The following is a 22019-nucleotide window of genomic DNA, read 5'->3' as shown; positions in this document are numbered from 1 at the left end:
CTGATTAAACAGCATCAGATTGACCAGATTGACTTTATTTCTGTCAGACTTCTAGAGAAGCTCTTATTGAGAATTAACAGAGGTTTAGATGCTTTATTGTTTTGTTTGAAATCACCATCAAAGAGACCAGTGTTTCCTTTTGTTGGACTCTTGACCCTTGCTTTAACTGTGTTTCTATAAGACACACTTAGCTTAGCCAGCAAAGCCAAGGAAAAAAGAGTTGTGGGTAGATGATCCACTGATCTCATTTCAAGTCCAATATCTGATTATATAGATGTCATACCGCTTCAGTTTTTGTTTTTTTTGTAGCTTTAGATCTTGCAGTACTGTAAATATCAGATCATTTGAATAATTTAAAAATCACTTTGTGCACACAATGTTTTCATCTGTAGCAATTCAAAGACCACAGACATCAAGAATCAGTGTATGAATCTCAACAATGGTGACAGTCAACAAAATATTCAGATAAAACTCTGAACATCACAAAACAAGCTACTAAAAGTCACAACTAAAACAGCAAACGTAAAATAAAATAGTAAGAATAAAAGAAAATAATCAGACAATTCAGCTGCATTGTTTATTCATGCTGCAATGCATGCTGGGATACATGGGAGAGTCTTGTACTATGCTGGTACCCAGCATGCATTGCAACATAAAGCATTTTCTTGACTGTCACCATTGTTGAGATTCATACGCTGATTCTTGATGTCTGTGGTCTTCGTATTGCTGCAGATGAAAACTTTTTGTGCACAAAGTGATTTGTAAATTATTCAAATTATCTTTTACAATGCTACTAGATCTGAAGCTATGAAACAAATCCACACATATTCGTAAGACATTGGACTTGAAACTAGATCGGTAGACCATCTGCCCCCAACTCTATTTTTTCTTTTTTCTTAGTTTCACTGGCTAAACTAAGTGTGTTTTATATAAACACACAATTAAAGCAACCAGTGTAATAGCAACACCAAAGTGTCAAGGGGTCAAGAGCCCAGAGCCCAACAAAAGGAAACACTGGTCTCTTTGATGGTGATTTCAAACAAAACAATAAAGCATCTAAACCTCTGTTAATTCTCAATAAGAGCTTCTCTAGAAGTCTGACAGAAATAAAGTCAATCTGGTCAATCTGATGCTGTTTAATCAGATCTTGAGAGATTTAATGTCTTTTTTTTCAGTTGATTTCATCTTCAGCTGTGGCTGAAGTCAGTTGTAGTTCTTGTGTTTCTCTTTCCTTCGGTGATTCTTCTTGATAACAGCAGCTGTTCATCATTAATGATCAATCATCACATAATTATCTTCTTAACTTCAGCACTGCTTCAATTCTACTTGAACACTCTGTAGTGTGGAAACACATGAACACTGAGCAGTGTGGGGACTTTGCTGTGAATTATTACATAAATCTTACCTGTTTCATTCATGTATGACTGATGCATATGAATCGCATTAAGTTTATTGATTTGTTTATGTTAAAACTATGTAATCTAAATGGATGGAAAATTGTAATGCAATTGAATTACATAAAATGTCAATTTAGACCGAATCATTTTTTTGAGTGCACGCTATACTTTTTCATTGTTTTTAGAGGAAGACTATTCTCAGAATCTGGTCAATCATGTCGCGAGTGTTTGCAGGAAAATATGAACAAATACATTATAAGAAAATAAAAGCATAGTCCTTCTACAAGAGATTGTTTAAACCGAGATTGTGATGTACTGCAGAGCTTTTTCTGGTCCGTCTTCGAAGCGGCCACGAGACACACAGATCTTACAGTTTCTCTGTTACATGTACATCTATTTCATTTAGAACTAGAAGTTGCACATTACAAGTTGAAGACAGTGTGGAAACACTATTTTCTTTGTATGCGTCTCTAAACATGACTTTAATAAATAAATCACAGATGTCATGTAGTTAATTCATTGAAAGGTGCATGTTTTTGACCATTTTAGATGGACTGCACCAGCACACAGACACACGTTTTAGGTATTTATCTGACCAAAAGGTTTGATCCTGGAGAAACACGCACAACAGCAGCTGTGTGTCGTCATGATTGTCTTTATAACTGATCCACTTTTATTAAAACAATGCGGCATGAAGTTACTGTATTCAACATCACAGTCCCTTGAAATATTGTAGTATATATATATATATTTTTTTTTCCCTTCTAAATATCATGTATTTAGCTTAAATATTAGTTGTTAAGTGTTTACAAAGTTGTCATGCCTGTTGTTGAATTTTATAACATACATTTCACCAAACCTAAAGGACTGAAAAATAGGTTTAGCTTAAGCCCGCATTTCAGCTGTTAGCCTGAAAATACAAGTGAACTGAGATTTCAAACTGAGATAATCTACAGAACGTAAAACAAGCTCACAGTTTTGGATTCTAGTTTATGTTGAATATTGTTTGATACAGTTTCACAGGTTTAACACCTCATTACTTGAAGACACGTACTGTATAAATCACAAAGTTTTTCACTGCAGTAGGCTGACTCTGAAACCAGACCGAAAAAATTTTGCTTGAGACTTAGCTGTATGAGAATTGTTGTGTTTTTTCTTTCTATGATTTGTTCGTGTTCATCATATTTATCAATATTTATGTGGATTTCCATGATTTAATAAAATATTTAACAAAATGTTTGGGTAATGTGTGTGAGTATAGAATGTGGCACAAGGATCTTTGAAAAATTTGTATCCTAAAATATCCATGTAACACTCGGAATCATTTAAGATTGAGAATAATAATACAATTAACACATTAACATTTTACAGGAGATGTGAATGTGAGTTCTTGGCTGATTTGTACATTATTAAATTAAAATAAATCTATTAGAAATTGTCATGAACTGAAGGTGTAAACAAAAACACTGTGCATTTAACAGCGAGATACTTTTAACGCCTTGTTCGCAAGAAAAACATAAGATTGTTGTGAGATATAAACCGCAATGTTTTTCATAGCGTTACGCTTTGAAACCAGAACCGTTTTTTTAAGTTTCCATGACTTTGTTCGCTCTTTCTGTTTGAATTTGTGTACCGTGGTTTCACCATCCTTATCTCATTTTCCCACCTAATTGTAATTGTCAGACCTTACGCTTTGTCTCGTTAGCTCCTCTTTGTTCGCATAAGTCAATATTTCTACGAATTTGGTTGATTTAATAAAATATTGCGTCTTCATTCGAGACATTTACGTTATATTATCATATCATCCTAGTTTATATCAGATATACAAGATTGTTTCTTATTAAATATTATTTAAAAAACAGTAGATTACTGGCAACCACAGCTGCCGGTATTTCACCGTAAAATCAAGAAAATAAACAGCAAAATACTGTAAAACCTAACAGTCAACTTCCTGTTGTGTTTTGTGGGTCACCATTGTGCTGGAGAGTAGAGCCTGTGTTTAAGTCAAGGACGGACAGAGAGACACTGATGTTATGCTGCATGTTGCTTTATTTAAAGGCAGTAACTGTGTAGTTACTGATGTAAAGAGAATCTTTTATTAGTTTTAATCACGCATGTATGTGTGTTGCTGTTATTGGCAAAAAAATATGACCAGAATATCAACTTGCCTAATAACACAGTGTATAGCTATAGTATACTTACACAGTAGTGAATGAAAGACAATTTTACTAAAGATTGATTAGTGTGCACGAGAAATGTTTGATTCATCTGCATTTTTTGTGATCCATGAGGATTGAGCTGCAAATGAAGAACAAAAGAGGTCAAAGGTCATCAAATATAATTATTTAAAAAGTGTTATATCAGCACATGACAACAGAATAAATGGTTAATTCAGTTTTTCACTGCAACTCTGTGGACATTGGATGATATTTTGGGATGTTCGGCATCAATACTTTATTTTGTTCAGCCTCTATAGTGATTAAACTAACCACAACACACGTCAGAGACCACTTTGTACAAGCCAGAGAAAACTTTATTTTAAGGTCCAATTCTCACAATTAACCAACTATTAAATATGACATTTGCCTGAATAAACTCTTAATCTGCTGATTATTAATAGTTATGGGGTAGGATACAAGGATGTAATATATGGTCATGCAGAATAAAGCATTAAAATGTGCTTTATAAGTACCAATGAAGAGCCAATAGTAACATGCATGCTAATTAATAGTGAGAATTGGTCCTTGAAAGTGTTACAGTATTTTATTTTAAAATATAATAAAGGTTAATTCAGTTTTTGACTGAAATGCTGTGGACAGTGGATTACTTTTTGAGATGTTGAGGATCAAGTCTTTTTTGTTCAGCCATCGCAGCGATTAACCTAACCAGTACATATTTAATTCATTATCAGATCGATGTGTAATATATTGTAATATAATGATCTACAGACAAGAGTGATTGAGATGATTCACATCCATCAGCAGCTGCAGTATCTCTCAGCTGTATCAGTGCAGTCACTGTGACTCTGACTGACGGAGGTTTTGTACGACTCTTTATCACTGTGTGAACACAGCACTACCAGAACAGTGGTAACTCTGACAGTAATAATCTCCTGTATCTTCAGTCTGGACTCCACTGATGGTGAGAGTGAAATCACTTCCAGATCCACTGCCACTGAATCTAGATGGAGTTCCTGTGTAACGGTTTGATGTCTCATATATGAGGAGTTTAGGAGCTTCTCCAGGTTTCTGTAAGTACCAGTGTAAGTAATTATTATTACATACACTGGTGCTGGTTTTACAGTTTATTCTGACTTCTTGTCCTTGAGCTGCTGTTATTGATGGGATCTGAGTTACAGTGATCTGTCCTCTACACTCTGAAACAAAGAATAAGAGTAACATTATGAAAACTGTAAATTATTAATATTTTTCACTTCAAAGAACAAAAAAAATTTTTTTTTTTTTTTCAATTTTACTCCACAAACCTCGAGCAAACAGTGTGAGTGTCCAGATGAGGATGATGATGTTGTTCATTGTAGTTGTTTTGTCTTGTGTGATGATGAAGATTGTGTTGTGTTCTGCTCTCAGTCATGAAGTGTTAAACTCACAGCACTATAAACACTCTCAGAGCACTGAAGCGTGTGCTGACGATGCAAAGAAGTGGGCAGGATTTACAGCTTGAGCTGCTAACAAACTCATATTGTAGTATTTTGATTTTACATTGTGACTAATGTTATGCCAAAAATGTTGGTTTTGTTTTAATGGTGATGTGGAAATATGAGCGGAATGAGCCATCATTTTCCAAGAGTTTACTGAACTTCTTGAACAATGCAGTCACACAGTGCACTCACCAACTGTATAAGTTACTATACACACAGTTTGTATGTCGTTGTTGCCGTTGGATCGGTGCTCTTGCTCCGACACAGAACGGCAGATTTTCTAACCGTGTGATGAGCTGCGAGCAACCTCCAAAAGAATTTAATGAAAGACAATTTTACTAAAGATTGATTAGTGTGCTCGAGAAATGTTTGATTCATCTGCATTTTTTTGTGATCCATGAGAACTGAGCTGCAAATGAAGAACAAAAGAGGTCAAAGGTCACCTTAGAGGTCACAGATCATCAAATATATTTGGTAACACTTTACTTTGATAGTCCAATTTAGACACTCTACGAGAGACCAACAGCACACGAGAGACTCATTCTCCACACTTTACTCTCTCTCATCTGTCATCTGTTCTGCTTTTCACAACAACATCAGACACAACTGCATGTGTGCTTTTATTCAACGCTGATATGCTTTAAAATAAGTATTAAGTCTTCTTGTCTTTGATATCTACAGTCTGTCTTGATTGTTCTTTTATGTGTTTTCAGATTCTGAGAGGAACAGAATCACTCAAATATGAGTTTGACTGTTTGACTCTTTATTCTCTGAAATGAGTCAGTAGAGTCGGACTAATAGAGAGATTTGAGAGGTTTGTTCACACTGAGACTCTCAGCAGTCATACTGACCTCCTGAATGTTTGAATCAACTGTTGACAGTGATATCACACCCTCTGGCCGTTTCTCAAATGGAAAGGTGCATCCTTCGGAGGTCGCATTTGCAGGCTGCATACGTCATAAAGAAAGATCTAATTTTAGAATATTAACACTTATAAATTTGACCATTATTCTTAGTTGACTGTAAATTGTTGTAATATGCTTATGACTCTCAAATATAATGCTCAGTTAACTGAAATAAACCAGGCTTGATGACGTATGCATCCTTCCGTTTGAGAAACGGCCTCCGTCTCTTCTCAACTCCACCAGAAGCACCTGAACTCTGATTGTTTTCAGGTGTTTCTCATCAGCCTAATTAATATGGCCTATTTAAACCCGACTGCTTCTTCACTCATGCTGTGTCCAATAATGAAATATATCTGTAATATATAGTATTTGAAAAACAGTTGGTGAAAAGTACCTGGTAGTGATGGGAGAAAAAAAAAATTGCAAAATGATTCACTGTTTTGAAGCATTCACCTGAAGTCAGACACAGCATCACTGTGAAATATTACTTGTTTTACACCACAATTCTGAGCAGACTAGTATGTGAGCGGAGCGCGGTGTGATATTAAATGGAGGGAGGAGCGGATTCTTTAAAAGTCGGAGCCTCGTGGTTTTCACTCGCTCCAAGAGCGCTCCACCACCGCTCCGTCACGAGTACAATTCATGCCAACGACCCGTAATATAACTGTATATTTAGCAAGAATTCACATGTTAAACATATTTAGCTAGTTTGATAGAGAAGGATCACTCAAATCAGAAAGAAAGTGAAAGCTATGATGACGTGAGCCGGAAGTTATACTTCAAGGAATGTGTTTGTCCTTCTAGATACTGAATATTTTCAGGTGAAAGCATATGATTTAAACAAGTATTACAACACTTATTCTCTCAATAATGCATCAAACAAATGTAATCTTACAGTGCTACTTCATCTGTATCCAATTTCAAATTAGCAGAAATCTGTAAGAAATGCAGCGATCTGTAGGTAAAATAACTGATGAAAACAGTTATTTTAATCACAAACAAAATTTGCACTGCAAAAAGCAGCAGTTATACCTTTTAATGCTGACAACCATGTTATTAGCTCAGCATCAGGTAGGAAAAAAGTTTGCACGCTGGTGTTTCAATAAGCAACTTTGAAACTCTCCTGTTTTTTAATTTATTTTTTTTTCTTCTTTTAATATACGTTATGAACAGAACTGCGATTCAAACATACTGAAATACTTTTACTATTCAGATCTGAACATCACAACACAAGCTACTAAAAAGTCACAACAAAAACAGCAAGCATAAAAAAAAAAATCTGAAAATTCAGCTGCTTTTTGTGCACAAAATGATTTGTGCATTATTCAAATTTCCTGATATTTGCAATACTGCTAAATCCAAAACTATATATATAAAAAAAAAAAATTCAATACAACATCCATATAATCAGAAATCGAACTTGAAATGAGATCGGTGGATTCTCTGCCCACAACTCTTCTTTCGACTTTGCTAGTTGAGCTGAGTGTATTTCATATGAACACATAGTTAAAGCAACCAGTATAATATTAACATCAAAACATCAAGGGTCAAGAGCCCAGCAAAAGGCTGCGTTTCCCAAAAGCATCGTAAGCTTAAGTACATCGCAGACCCATTGAAACCAATGCTTTTGGGAAACGCAGCCCTGGTTAGTAATGAGAAGCTGACAAAGCTGTTTGTGGAGTTGTTTAATCAAATATTAAAGGATTTAATGTCTTCTTTTATTTCAGTTGATTCTTCGGCTGTGGCTGAAGTCAGTTGTAGTTCTCGTGTTTCTCTTTCCTTCGGTGATTCTTCTTGATAACAGCAGGTGTTCATCATTAATGATCAATCATCACATAATTATCTTCTTAACTCAACACTGCTTCAATGCTACTTGAACACTCTGTAGTGTGGAAACACATGAACACTGAGCAGTGTGGGGACTTTGCTGTGAATTATTACATAAATTATTACATAAATTCACATATGACTGATGGATATGAATCACATGAAGTTTATTGATGTGTTTATGTTAAAACTATGTAATCTAAATGGATGGAAAATTGTTATGCAATTGAATTACATAACATGTAAATTTAGACTGAATAATTTTTTTGAGTGTAGCTTTTAAGATAAATGATCAGTAACCAAACTTTAACCGCATGTCACATTCTTCAAAATTATATCTACCGTATAGTTGAGTATACAATTAAAATCCACCTAGAATATTAATTAAAATTAAAGCTTGCTACTTGTGTCATCCTCCATCAGCAGCTGCAGTATCTCTCAGCTGTATCAGTGCAGTCACTGTGACTCTGACTGACGGAGGTTTTTGTACGACTCTTTATCACTGTGTGAACACATATTCACTGTTGATGTAGTGTCTGCTCTGACAGTAATAATCTCCTGTATCTTCAGTCTGGACTCCACTGATGGTCAGAGCGTAATCACTGTCAGATCCACTGCCACTGAATCTAGATGGAGTTCCTGACTGCAGTTTGTCTATTCTATATATGAGGAGTTTAGGAGCTTCTCCAGGTTTCTGTAAGTACCAGGACAGACATGGTGGGCTGCAGCCTGATAAAGGAGTGCTGGCGGTGCATCTCATCACAACAGTCTTTCCTAGTTCAGTTGTTTGAACTGCGGGAGTTTGAGTAACTGTGATCTGTCCGCTGGAGCCTGAGCGAGAAATATATAAGTTTCATGTATGTTCATCAAGGCAAATTCAAACATTTGATTCCATATTATAATATACAGTATATGTTGGCCAACTTCATTAATTATACCGCTTTATCCAAAGTCTCATGTACTGTACCTTGTATACAGCACAGCAATGTCCAGATGAGGATGATGATGTTGTTCATTGTAGTTGTTTTGTCTTGTGTGATGATGAAGATTGTGTTGTGTTCTGCTCTCAGTCATGAAGTGTTAAACTCACAGCACTATAAACACTCTCAGAGCACTGAAGCATGTGCTGACGATGCAAAGAAGGGGCAGGTTTACAACAGCTTGAGCTGCTACCAAACTAATAAACTCTCTTTATATATAATGTTTTATTTTCAGAGTAGTGTTTTTAAACAATTTATTGATAATGACATATTGATTAATTATAAAATGTTTTGTTTTGTTCGTTGTTTGTCTGGATTATGTGACACTAGTCTTTATATTAACATCTGTCAGTGTGGATGCAATATTTTCAGTTTCAAGTGCTGCTGAAGAAATAATGTGTTCACCTTTTCTAGTCATGATTAATGTATCTATTAATTGAAAGTATCTACCTTAATGAGGGACCAACATTATGCATTACATTTTTGGTCACTGAAATGACTGGATTTTTCATATGATGAGTGTAGATGATTAGTTTTGTTATTACTAAAATCATGTACTACTTTTTTTTGTTTTTTCTTCCTGTATTTAGTACAACCTACGTGTGTGTGTGTGGGGGTTGATTTCATGCTCATTGTGGTCTTTTTAATGTTTAATTAACTTTGATATTTGCTATATGGTAAATATTTTCATGTGGCCTTTTTTCCTACTTGTAAAAACATAATAAGGATTCATAATTGTGTCAAATGAGACTAAACTGAAAAGCATAAATCTAAAGTTCAGAATTACTCATTAATTTGACTGAAGCTGCATGTTTTTCTGTGAATCGTGATGATGACTCAAGATGAAGAAAAGAAGCATCATTATGAGAAACTCCACAACATCATCATGATAATAGAGGTCAAAGGTCACCTCAGAGGTCACAGCTCGTCAAATATATTCCCTTAAAAAATTGTTAGTCTGCACACAACAAGAATATGAATGAGAAATATATGTTACAATAAAGTCAGACTGAATCAAGTCTATCGAAAATTAGATGATTAAACTCTTCAACAGATTATGAAAATAAAGTACCAAATATGTTGAAAAGAATTTGTGTGAAAGTGACTTGTTCTTAATTTTTAAAAAGCACGCTAACTGTGTTAACAGCTGAGGTGTTTCTACTATCAGTGTGTTGAAGTGTTGTTTTTCTCTCTGCTGGAGTTTGTATTCACTCAAATAAAATAGAGATTTTTGTACAACCATTTTATTTGATTGTATCACTGTGGTGAAATCAATATATGAATCTCAACAATGGTGACAGTCAAAAACTATTCAGATCTGAACATCACAACACAAGCAACTAAAAAGTCACAACAAAAACAGCAAGCATGAAAAAAAATAATCAGAAAACTCAGCTGCTTTTTGTGCACAAAATGATTTGCACATTATTCAAATTTCCTGATATTTGCAATACTGCTGAATCTGAAGCTATAACATTTCTCCAATCAGAAATCGGACTTTAAATGTGGTCAGAAGATCACCTGCCATCAACTCTGTTTTTTTTTTTTTTTTTTTGGCTTTACTAGTTAAGCTAAGTGTGTCCTATATGAACACACAATTAAAGCAACCAGTACAACATTAACACTAAAATATCAAGGGTCAAGAGCCCAACAAAAGGAAACACTAGTCTCTTTGATGGTGATTTAAAACAAAACAATAAAACATCTAAACCTCTGTTAATTCTCAATAAGAGCTTCTCTAGAAGTCTGACAGAAATAAAGTTAATCTGGTCAATCTGATGCTGCTTGTGGAGTTGTTTAATCAGAGCTTGAGAGATTTAATGTCTTCTTTTATTTCAGTTGATTTCATCTTCGGCTGTGGCTGAAGTCAGTTGTAGTTCTCGTGTTTGTCTTTCCTTCGGTGATTCTTCTTGATAACAGCAGCTGTTCATCATTAATGATCAATCATCACATAATTATCTTCTTAACTCAACACTGCTTCAATGCTACTTGAACACTCTGTAGTGTGGAAACACATGAACACTGAGCAGTGTGGGGACTTTGCTGTGAATTATTACATAAATCTTACCTGTTTCATTCACGTATGACCAGAGGCGGACAATCCAGGGGTCAGAAAGTAAAAGTCCTGCCATACGTTTATTCCACCCATGATCTCAGCAGCTGATTTCACCAGAGGAGGAACCAAGTCATTCCTCTCAAGTCACAAGCAAGTCTCAAGTCAAATACCAAGTCCTCAAAGAGTTAAAGTTAATGAGATAATTAAGTGACTAATTAAATGACGATTGTGCATTAGTGATGGACACCTGCTGTTATTGAGAATGACAGAGGATCAGATGTTGATGTTTTATTGGTTAAAATGATGCCACCATCATGGAGACCAGTGTTTGCTTTAGTTGGGCTCTTGACTCTTGACTTCTGTGTTAGATCTTTTGCTGTAGCAATGTATGTGGTGTTGTAAAGCAGCGAGATCAATGCCATACAGAGCCCAACTACATTTTCATGGCTGGTCTGTTTACACCCAAAATATATATATATTTTTTAACGTATATATGTGTTTAGGTTTTGAATAATCAACCCGTGAAACTACAGCATGCAAGGAAAGTGTAGCTCAATAGTTATAAGGAATTAACTTGAAATCTAATGTGTATATTGCATATAAAATCTTGTACTATTCAGACACACACAGACATCAAGAACCAGCATATGAATCTCAACAATGGTGACAATTAACAAAATACTTCATGCCGCAATGCATGCTGGGTAACATCATAGTAAAAACTCCCATCGTGCTCTGCGGTATGAAAAATTAGTGTCATCACTTTTGAGGATCGTATGATAAGTAATTTTCACCCAATATTTAATCACTACAGTGGTATTTGTTAAATAGGACTTTTTCTTTTCGCAGTTCAGCTGAATATTGGTCAATAAACCAAAGCAAAACCACTTCATGTTGTTCATCAAAATTATTTGCAAACAGAAGATTTAAGCAATTCAGCAATGCACAAAAGTTTGCTGTAAAACAATACTGCAATTGCTCAGTAACAGATTACTTTGAAGTAGCAAAAGGGCCAAGAGCCCAACTAAAGCAAACACTGATCTCCATGATGGTGGCATCATTTTAACCAATAAAACATCAACATCTGATCCTCTGTCATTCTCAATAACAGCAGGTGTCCATCACTAATGCACAATCATCATTTAATTAGTCACTTAATTATCTCATTAACTTTAACTCTTTTGAGGACTTGGGATTTAACTCAAGACTTGCTTGAGACTTGAAAGGAATGACTTGGTTCCTCCTCTGGTGAAATCAGCTGCTGAGTTCATGGGTGGAACAAACGTATGGCAGGACTTTTACTTTCTGACCCCTGGATTGTCCGCCTCTGCATATGACTGATGCATATTAATCACATTAAGTTTATTGATGTGTTTATGTTAAAACTATGTAATCTAAATGGATGGAAAATTGTTATGCAATTGAATTACATAACATGTAAATTTAGACTGAATCATTTTTTTTTTGAGTGTAGCTTTTAAGATAAATGATCAGTAACCAAACTTTAACCGTATGTCACATCCTTCATAATTATATCTACCATATAGTTGAGTATACAATTAAAATCCACCTAGAATATTAATTAAAATTAAAATTAATGCTTGCTACTTGTGTGTCATCCTCTCATCAGCAGCTGAATTATCTCTCAGCTGTATCAGTGCAGTCACTGTGACTCTGACTGACAGAGGTTTTTGTACGACTCTTTATCACTGTGTGAACACCAAGCTACCACTGATATAGTGTGCACTCAGGCAGTAATAATCTCCTGTATCTTCAGTCTGGACCCTCTGATGGTGAGAGTGAAATCACTGTCAGATCCACTGCCACTGAATCTAGATGGAGTTCCTGTGTAACGGCTTGATGCAAGATATATGATATGTGATATGAGATGCCTCGAGTTTAGGAGCTTCTCCAGATTTCTGTAAGTACCAGACTAAACGATCACCACCATACACTGAACTGCTGGTTTTACAGTTTATTCTGGCTTCTTGTCCTTGAGCTGCTGTTATTAATGATGGACTCTGAGTTACAGTGATCTGTCCTCTACACTCTGAAAGAAAGGAGCAAAGGATAAAATTAAAAATGATGTATGTTTCTGTAACGGGCCGAGACGTGAGACATGAAAATAAATGCAAGCTTTATTTACAGGCATGGTCATAAATACAGGCAGTCGAGCAATGGCAAACAGGTATGGCAGGGACAAAACAAAGAGTAATTAGGGCAAGCAAAAGGTCATTTAACAGTATCCAAAGGGCATATATAAGAAAAGGTATGAGCTATAATCCAAATAAGAGAATAATCAGAGTCCGAACAGTGAGACAGGGTAAACACTAGAACACAGACTAGAAAACAACAAAGTTCCAGATCGCAGCTAACACTAGGCGAGTGAAATATGCTGAATGGCACAGAAAGGTTAATCCAGAAAACACGGGTGAAATAAACACAGGTGAACAGGAAATGCAAGACTGGGATAACTAACAAGGGCTCTGTAGAGAAGTGACGGGTTAGGAGTGAAAGACAATACTCGGCAAAGAGGGAAACAAAGTCCAGGGTTGAGATATATGAGGAGCTGTGATCCAGGTGTGCTGATTAGTGCAATTGATTGGTGACAGCTGTGATCAGTGTTGGATGATGGGAATTGGAGTCCATTGTGATGTGTGGTGTGAAGTCCATGTGGTGAGCGAGTGACCTCTGGTGGAGGGTGAAAGTGCAGACCAGATTCGTGACAGTTTCACATTTTAAAATAATTGTCTTTATGAATGTTTTACTACAAACCTCGAGCAAACAGTGTGAGTGTCCAGATGAGGATGATGATGTTGTTCATTGTAGTTGTTTTGTCTTGTGTGATGATGAAGATTGTGTTGTGTTCTGCTCTCAGTCATGAAGTGTTAAACTCACAGCACTATAAACACTCTCAGAGCACTGAAGCATGTGCTGATGCAAAGAAGCAGGATTTACAACAGCTTGAGCTGCTAACAAACTAATAAACTCTCTTTATATATAATGTTTTATTTTCAGAGTAGTGTTTTTAAACAATTTACTGATAATGACACATTGATTAATTATAAAATGTTTTTTGTTTTGTTTTGTTTTGTTCGTTGTTTATTATGTGACACTAGTCTTTATATTAACATCTGTCAGTGTGGATGCAATATTTTCAGTTTCAAGTGCTGCTGAAGAAATAATGTGTTCACCTATTCTAGTCATGATTAATGTATCATGATTAATGTATCTATTAATTGAAAGCATCTACCTTAATGAGGGACCAACATTATGCATAACATAACATTAACTTAAAATAACACTACTTTTTTTTTTTTTTTTCCTAGTGGGGGAAAAAAGTCGATTTCATGTCCATTGTGCTCTTTTTAATGTTGAATCAATGTTGATATTTGCTATATGGTAAATATTTTCATGTGGTCTTTTTTCCTACTTATAAAAAGATAATCAGGATTCATAATTGTGTCAAGTCAAGTCAAGTCAAGTCACCTTTATTTATATAGCACTTTTAACAATACAGATTGTGTCAAAGCACTTAACAGTATCAAATTGGAGGATAGAGTGTCAGTAATGTATAATGATAAGATTAAACACTCAATTTTTAGTTAAAGGCATTTCATTATTGAATTCAGAGATGTCATCGTCTAGCTCAGTTTAGTTTAAATAGTATCTGTGCAATCAAATCGGCGATAATCGCTAAATTAAGTGTCAACTGAGCAAAGGCGACAGCGGCAAGGAACCAAAACTCCCTCTGTGACAGAATGGAGAAAACCTTGGGAGAAACCAGGCTCAGTCGGGGCCAGTTCTCCTCTGACCAGACGAAACCCGCAGTTCAAAGTTTATATTTCTATTTTAATTTTGTTGCAATTTCTAACAGTAGTAGTATTAGTTAGGTATTTTATTATATTTTTTAGTTATTTTGTTATATTTTTTAGTTTTATTGTATTTTAATCTAGGTTTCGCTGGGGATATGTCTCTGGGGTCATCTGGGTGTCCTGGTCTCAGCTGACGATCAGGGCTGTAGACATCATCTCTTGGTGCTGATCCACCATCTGATCGGATACGGACTGAGAAACAGAATAGGAAAGAAACAAATATTAGTAGATGCCATTCTACGATGTGAGTACATCGTGTGTTATAAGTGTTCGGTTCGGTTGATCTAATTAATGCAGCCTAACAATCCCTTTAGCATTTGAATAATAGAAGTGTATTAGTGTGTTATGTAAGCCAGGCTAAAGAGATGGGTCTTTAATCTAGATTTAAACTGACAGAGTGTGTCTGCCTCCCGAACAGTGTTAGGTAGATTGTTCCAGAGTTTGGGTGCTAAATAGGAAAGGATCTGCCGCCGCAGTTGATTTTGATATTCTAGGTATTATCAAGCGGCCAGAGTTTTGAGCATGCGGAGGACTATAATGCGATAAGAGCTCGCTCAAGTACTGAGGAGCTAAACCATTCAGGGCTTTATAAGTAATTAACAAGATTTTAAAATCTATCCGATGTTTGATAGGGAGCCAGTGCAGTGTTGACAGAACCGGGCTAATATGGTCATATTTCCTGGTTCTAGTAAGGACTCTAGCTGCTGCATTTTGGACCAACTGTAGTTTGTTGATCAGGCAGAACAACCACCCAATAAAGCATTACAATAGTCTAACCTTGAGGTCATAAGCATGAATTAACATTTCTGCATTTGGCGTTGAGAGCATGTCAATTTAGATATGTTTTGAGATGAAAAAAACGCAGTTTTACAGATGCTAGAAACATGGCTTTCAAATGAAGATTGCTATCGAACAGCACACCTAGGTTCCTGACTGATGAAGAAGAATTGACAGAGCAGCCATCAAGTGTTAGATAATGTTCTAGGTTATTACATGTGGGGTTTTAGGTCCGATAATTAACACCTCTTTTTCAGAATTTAGCAGTAAAAATTACTCGTCATCCAGTTTTTATATCGACTATGCATTCCGTTAGTTTCTCAATTTGGTGTGTTTCACCGGGCAAGAAATATAGAGCTGAGTATCATCAGCATAACAGTGAAAGCTAACACCATGTCTCCTGATAATATCTCCCAAGGGTAACATGTAAAGCGTGAAAATGGCCCTAGTACTGAGCCTTGAGGTACTCCATACTGCACTTGTGATCGATATGATACCTCTTCATTCACTGCTACGAACTGATGGCGGTCAGATAAGTACGATTTGAACCATGCTAAGGCGCTTCCACTAATGCCAACAAAGTTTTGTAGTCTATTCAAAAGAATGTTGTGGTCGATAGTCGAGCATGGCGCTAAGATCCAGTAGAACTAATAAAGAGATACAACCACGATCAGATGATAGAAGCAGGTCATTTGTAACTCTAATGAGAGCAGTCTCAGTACTATGATACGATCTAAATCCTGACTGGAATTCCTCACAGATATCATTTTTCTCTAGGAAGGAATATAATTGTGAGGATACTACCTTTTCTAGTATCTTTGACAGAAAAGGGTGATTTGAGATCGGTCTGTAATTAACTAGATCTTTGGGGTCAAGTTGTGTTTTTTTAATGAGAGGCTTAATAACAGCCAATTTGAAGGTTTTGGGGACATATCCTAATGACAATGATGAATTAATAATAGCCACAAGAGGATCTATGACTTCTGGAAGCAGCTCTTTTAGTAGTTTAGATGGAATCGGGTCTAACATACATGTTGTTGGTTTAGATGATTTAACAAGTTTATACAATTCTTCCTCTCCTACAGTAGAGAATGAGAATTGTTCCTCAGGGGATCTATAGTGCGCTATCTGATGCGATACTGTAGCTGGCGGCTGCAGGATACAATTTTATCTCTGATAGTATCGATCTTGGAAGTAGTAGTTCATAAAGTCATTACTGCTATGCTCTTGGGAAATGCCAACACCTGTTGATGCTTTATTTTCGTTAATTTAGTCACTGTATTGAATAAATACGGGTTATGTTTGTTTTCTTCTAGAAGAGGCGAAAAGTAATCAGATCTAGCAGTTTTAATGCTTTTCTGTAGGATAGGGTACTTTCCGTAAGCTAATACCTCTAATTTAGTTTTCCTCCAGCTCGCTCCATTTTCGGGCTGCTCTCTTTAGAGTGTGCTCATTATACCACGGTGTTGGACTCTTATCCTTAATCTTCCTTAGCGTAAAGGAGCAACGCATCTAAAGTGCTAGAAAGAGAGTCCATAGTTCCTGTTACATCATCAAGTTGTTCTGAGCTATTGGACATGCTGAGGAACTGAGATAAGTCAGGAAGATTATTTATAAAGCAGTCTTTTGTGGTAGAGGTAATGGTTCTACCATATTTGTAACAAGTTGGCTTTACAGCTTTAGCTATATGGAATATACACACTCAAAAAATGATTCGGTCTAAATTGACATTTTATGTAATTCAATTGCATTACAATTTTCCATCCATTTAGATTACATAGTTTTAACATAAACAAATCAATAAACTTAATATTCATATGCATCAGTCATACAATGAAACAGGTAAGATTTATGTAATAATTCACAGTAAAGTCCCCACACTGCTCAGTGTTCATGTGTTCCACACTACAGAGTGTTCAAGTAGAATTGAAGCAGTGCTGAGTTAAGAAGATAATTATGTGATGATTGATCATTAATGATGAACAGCTGCTGTTATCAAGAAGAATCACCGAAGGAAACAAGAACTACAACTGACTTCAGCCACAGCTGAAGATGAAATCAACTGAAAAAAAGACATTAAATCTCTCAAGATCTGATTAAACAGCATCAGATTGACCAGATTGACACTCTGTCAGACTTCTAGAAGCTCTTATTGAGAATTAACAGAGGTTTAGATGCTTTATTGTTTTGTTTGAAATCACCATCAAAGAGACCAGTGTTTCCTTTGTTGGGCTCTGGGCTCTTGACCCTTGACACTTTGGTGTTGCTATTACACTGGTTGCTTTAATTGTGTGTTTATATAAAGCCAGTGACAGAAAGAAAAATAGAGTTGGGGCAGATGGTCTGATCTATTCAAGTCCAATGTCTTATATATGTGTGGATTTGTTTTAGCTTCAGATCTAGTAGCATTGTAAAGATAATTTGAATAATTTACAAATCACTTTGTGCACAAAAAGTTTTCATCTGCAGCAATCCAAAGACCACAGACATCAAGAATCAGTGTGAATCTCAACAATGGTGACAGTCAAGAAAATGCTTCATGTTGCAATGCATGCTGGTACCAGCATAGTACAAGACTCTCCCTATCCCAGCATGCATTGCAGCATGAATAAACAATGCAGCTGAATTGTCTGATTATTTTCTTTTATTCTTACTATTTTATTTACGTTTGCTGTTTAGTTGTGACTTTAGTAGCTTGTTTTGTGATGTTCAGAGTTTATCTGAATATTTTGTTGACTGTCACCATTGTTGAGATTCATACACTGATTCTTGATGTCTGTGGTCTTTGGTGCTACAGATGAAAACATTGTGTGCACAAAGTGATAAATTATTCAAATGATCTGATATTTACTGCAAGATCTAAAGCTACAAACTAAAGCGGTATACATCTATATAATCAGATATTGGACTTGAAATGAGATCAGTGGATCATCTCAACTCTTTTTTCCTTGGCTGGCTAAGCTAAGTGTGTCTTATAGAAACACAGTTAAAGCAACCAATACAATAACACCAAATATCAAGGGTCAAAGTCAAAGCTGGTCTCTTTGATGGTGATTTCAACAAAACAAGTTCAAGTCACCTTTATTTATATGAATGATTGTGTCAAAGCTAAAATCAAATTGGAGGATATGTCAGATCTGATGAACAATAAAGCATCTAAACCTCTGTTAATTCTCAATAAGAGCTTCTAGAAGTCTGACAGAAATAAAGTCAATCTGGTCAATCTGATGCTGTTTAATCAGATTTTGAGAGATTTAATGTCTTTTTCAGTTGATTTCATCTTCGCTGTGGCTGAAGTCAGTTGTAGTTCTTGTGTTTCTCTTTCCTTCGGTGATTCTTCTTGATAACAGCAGCTGTTCATCATTAATGATCAATCATCACATAATTATCTCCTTAACTCAACACTGCTTCAATGTTACTTTAACACTCTGTAATGGAAACACATGAACACTGAGCAGTGTATGACTGCTGTGAATTATTACATAAATCTTACCTGTTTCATTCACGTATGACTGATGCATATGAATCACATTAAGTTTATTGATTTGTTTATGTTAAAACTATGTAATTTAAATGGATGGAAAATTATGCAATTGAATTACATAAAATGTCAATTTAGACCGAATCATTTTTTGAGTGCAGACTAGATAATGATCTGAGATATCATCGCTCTGTTGCAAAATTTAATGCCACTGACATCAATTCCATGTGACATATCTAACAAATATGATTTCCAATGAGTAGGTCCTGACACGTGTTGTTTAACACCAATAGAGTTTAGAATATAAGCTGATGCATCTCTCATTATCAACATGGATATTAAAATCACCACGATTAGGACTTTATCTGCAGTCAGCACTAACTGATGAAAATCAGAAAATTCTTTAATAAAGTCTGTATGGTGCCTGTGCCTACACAGTAGCCAGTACAAACATCACAGATTTATCATTAAGGGAGTTATCATTTCTTTGGATAACGTATGAAGCTTTACTTGAAAATACTTGAAACCGACCTCTGAGAGATACTGAAAATATTGCTATAAATTGTAGCAACACCTCTTTTGCCTTTTGGGCGGTTCATGTTTGTAACAGTAATCTTGGTGTGAATATCGTTTAAAGTAATGTAATCATCTTGTTTTAGCTAGGTTTCTGTCAGACAAAGCACCGAGTTTGGTCAGTGAACATATCATTTACAAAAAGTGCTTTTGGGGTGTATTCACCAGGAAAGTCCGATAGTTCACTGCTTTGGTCGGACCTAGAATGTTTTGTTTGTTTGGTGCGGTTCGCTTTCATTGCCCTTTGTAAGTGAACCAGAAATTGTAAACACAACCACATGATCATCCGTTCATTGGACAGAAATTCTCAAGCAAAACAGGAAGTGCAAAACAGGCTAATCATGGAGATCTCTTTGGTGCAATTTTTTTTACTGATTTGCTGTCATGAGATAAGCAATATGAAGCTTATGAGCATCATATGTAATGATATGTTGTAATTACGACTTGCCAAAATCTAGACATGAAATACTCAAAGCATGTCAAAAGTTTAACAGATAAATATCTAGGTGCATATCCAATCGTTTCTGGAAGCTGAGCGCTTGAACATCATAAATACGCAATTGTTGCTTATAAAAATTAATAATAATACATCGTTTCCTGTAAAGGGTATATTTTATTTGTGCACTCACAATATCAAGAAACGTGCCTTTCTAAAATAAAGAAACTAATTGGATCGCTTCGTCAAAAATGAACCGTAACTGAATGTTTTCCTTACAGACATGATGAATATATCTATAAAGCTTTGAATTTCTACAAAACGAAATAAAGCATATCCAAAACAAAAACTCATTATAATCCATTAAAGATGCATTTCTTTCTAAAGGCTCCAATGAAGAGATGGCGAGTCAGGATTTTAACTTCATCTTTGTGACACTGACTCACAAAACACTAGTTTATTAATAAATAATTCAAATATCTCCTTACAATGAATGTGTCTGGGGAAAATAGTAACTTTTGCCGGGGCTTTAAGCCTTTAGTGTGCTCATGTCTGCTGTGGGCTATGGTCACAAAACTCATAATTTGCATGCGTTTTAAGCATTACGGTTTGAAAGCAGTGATTTAGCGATTGAAATGCAACAACAGCACTATACTGTGTTTTCTGGCGTGCTTTCTGCAATTGGATCGGATCAAGGCGGTTCATTTCACCAACGAACGTGCAGAGTTCGTTTCGGACGAGACCACCTCTTGCTGGGTCATCGCTTGTTGTGGAATGCGCACACTGCATTCTCACCTGTCGAACCCAAGAAAAAACGAACTCTTCATTCACGAACTAAATGAGGCAGGTGTGAAAGCACCCTTGAAGAAAGGGATCTAATATTCAATAAGCCAAGCTTTATCATGCGTTTATCTGTATTATATCGTTTTTTTTTATTTGTTGAACATCAATTAAATTGTTACTGTTACTTTGGTTTGGATGTTTTTGTATTTTCTAGTTAGGGAACAGACACAGTCTATAGTGTTATATCTAGGTGAAAAAGTTTCTATGTGCTGAGTATTAACTGACTTCTGACATGGCGGCTAGCAGGCGGTCGGTTTAGCCAGTCTGTCTGCTTCCTGACCTGGGCCCCAGTTAGTCACAAACTGTAAGACTATGTGCCATATTTCTATAGAGAAGCGGCACCACCCAGGAGGATGAACACCATCTCTTTTCAACAGGACAGGTCTGCCCAAAAATTCTTCCAATTGTCTATAAAGCCTATGTTATTTTGCGGGCACCACTTAGACATCCAGCCATTGAGTCGACAATGGAACAGGCATATACAGTTTCTGCTCAACTTAAACAACAATGTGATCCTCTAGTCGGCATAAAGCAGTATCTACAGTACATTCTTACTGTTCAGCTAAATTTGGATCAGTGTCTCTGGTTTAAAACCTTTCATCAGTTGTTTTGCATTTTATCATGTGAATCTACTTTTTGAGAGCGGAACACATGTGTCAAGTGTTGCAGGAGAACATTACTCACAGTTGATGAATGGTCTAAAACCACTTACCACTGTTGTTTTCTGTTTATGAAAATGACAGAAAAAGAAAAAAAAAGAAACATGGAACCGCTGACAAGTACTTAACTGACTTACCACTGTTTTTAAGCAGTGACAAATTAGAAAGAAAACATCAGAAATATGGTAAATTAGATTCATATATCATTTTAGACAAAGGATGAAAATAAGGTGAGATTCAGTAAAAGGAAATTGCTACAATCACAAACCTCTCAGCACAACAGACTGAAGCCCAGAGCCTAGAGCAGCTGCAGTATCTCTCAGCTGTATCAGTGCAGTCACTGTGACTGACGGTTTTTACGACTCTTTATCACTGTGCGAACACATATTTACTGTTTTTAGTGGAAACTCTGACAGTAATAATCTCCTGTATCTTCAGTCTGGACTCACTGATGGTCAGGCGAAATCACTGCCAGATCCACTGCCACTGAATCTAGATGGAGTTCCAGTATGACGGGTTGTTGCATAATATGAGGAGTTTAGGAGCTTCTCC

General features: G+C 35.9%; 1 pseudogene and 3 gene segments (V, D, J or C); 2 read left to right on the top strand and 2 right to left on the bottom strand.

Moving 5' to 3' along the window:
• Positions 1 to 8861, bottom strand: part of LOC131534751 (immunoglobulin kappa light chain-like) — a 13898-nt pseudogene extending 5037 nt beyond the window's left edge.
• LOC131534753 (Ig kappa chain V-III region MOPC 63-like) overlaps positions 1 to 22019 on the top strand; it is a 274184-nt gene that overhangs the window by 1546 nt on the left and 250619 nt on the right.
• LOC131534752 (Ig kappa chain V-III region MOPC 63-like) overlaps positions 1 to 22019 on the top strand; it is a 105023-nt gene that overhangs the window by 7569 nt on the left and 75435 nt on the right.
• On the bottom strand, positions 4454 to 4961 carry LOC131534779 (immunoglobulin kappa variable 1D-33-like). The segment is given in 2 exon segments: positions 4454 to 4773; positions 4882 to 4961. Coding segments are annotated over 2 exon segments (369 nt in total).

The sequence above is a fragment of the Onychostoma macrolepis genome, chromosome 25, assembly GCF_012432095.1.
Source record: "Onychostoma macrolepis isolate SWU-2019 chromosome 25, ASM1243209v1, whole genome shotgun sequence".
Taxonomy (NCBI): domain Eukaryota; kingdom Metazoa; phylum Chordata; class Actinopteri; order Cypriniformes; family Cyprinidae; genus Onychostoma; species Onychostoma macrolepis.
This window is presented reverse-complemented; position numbering and strand designations above follow the sequence as displayed.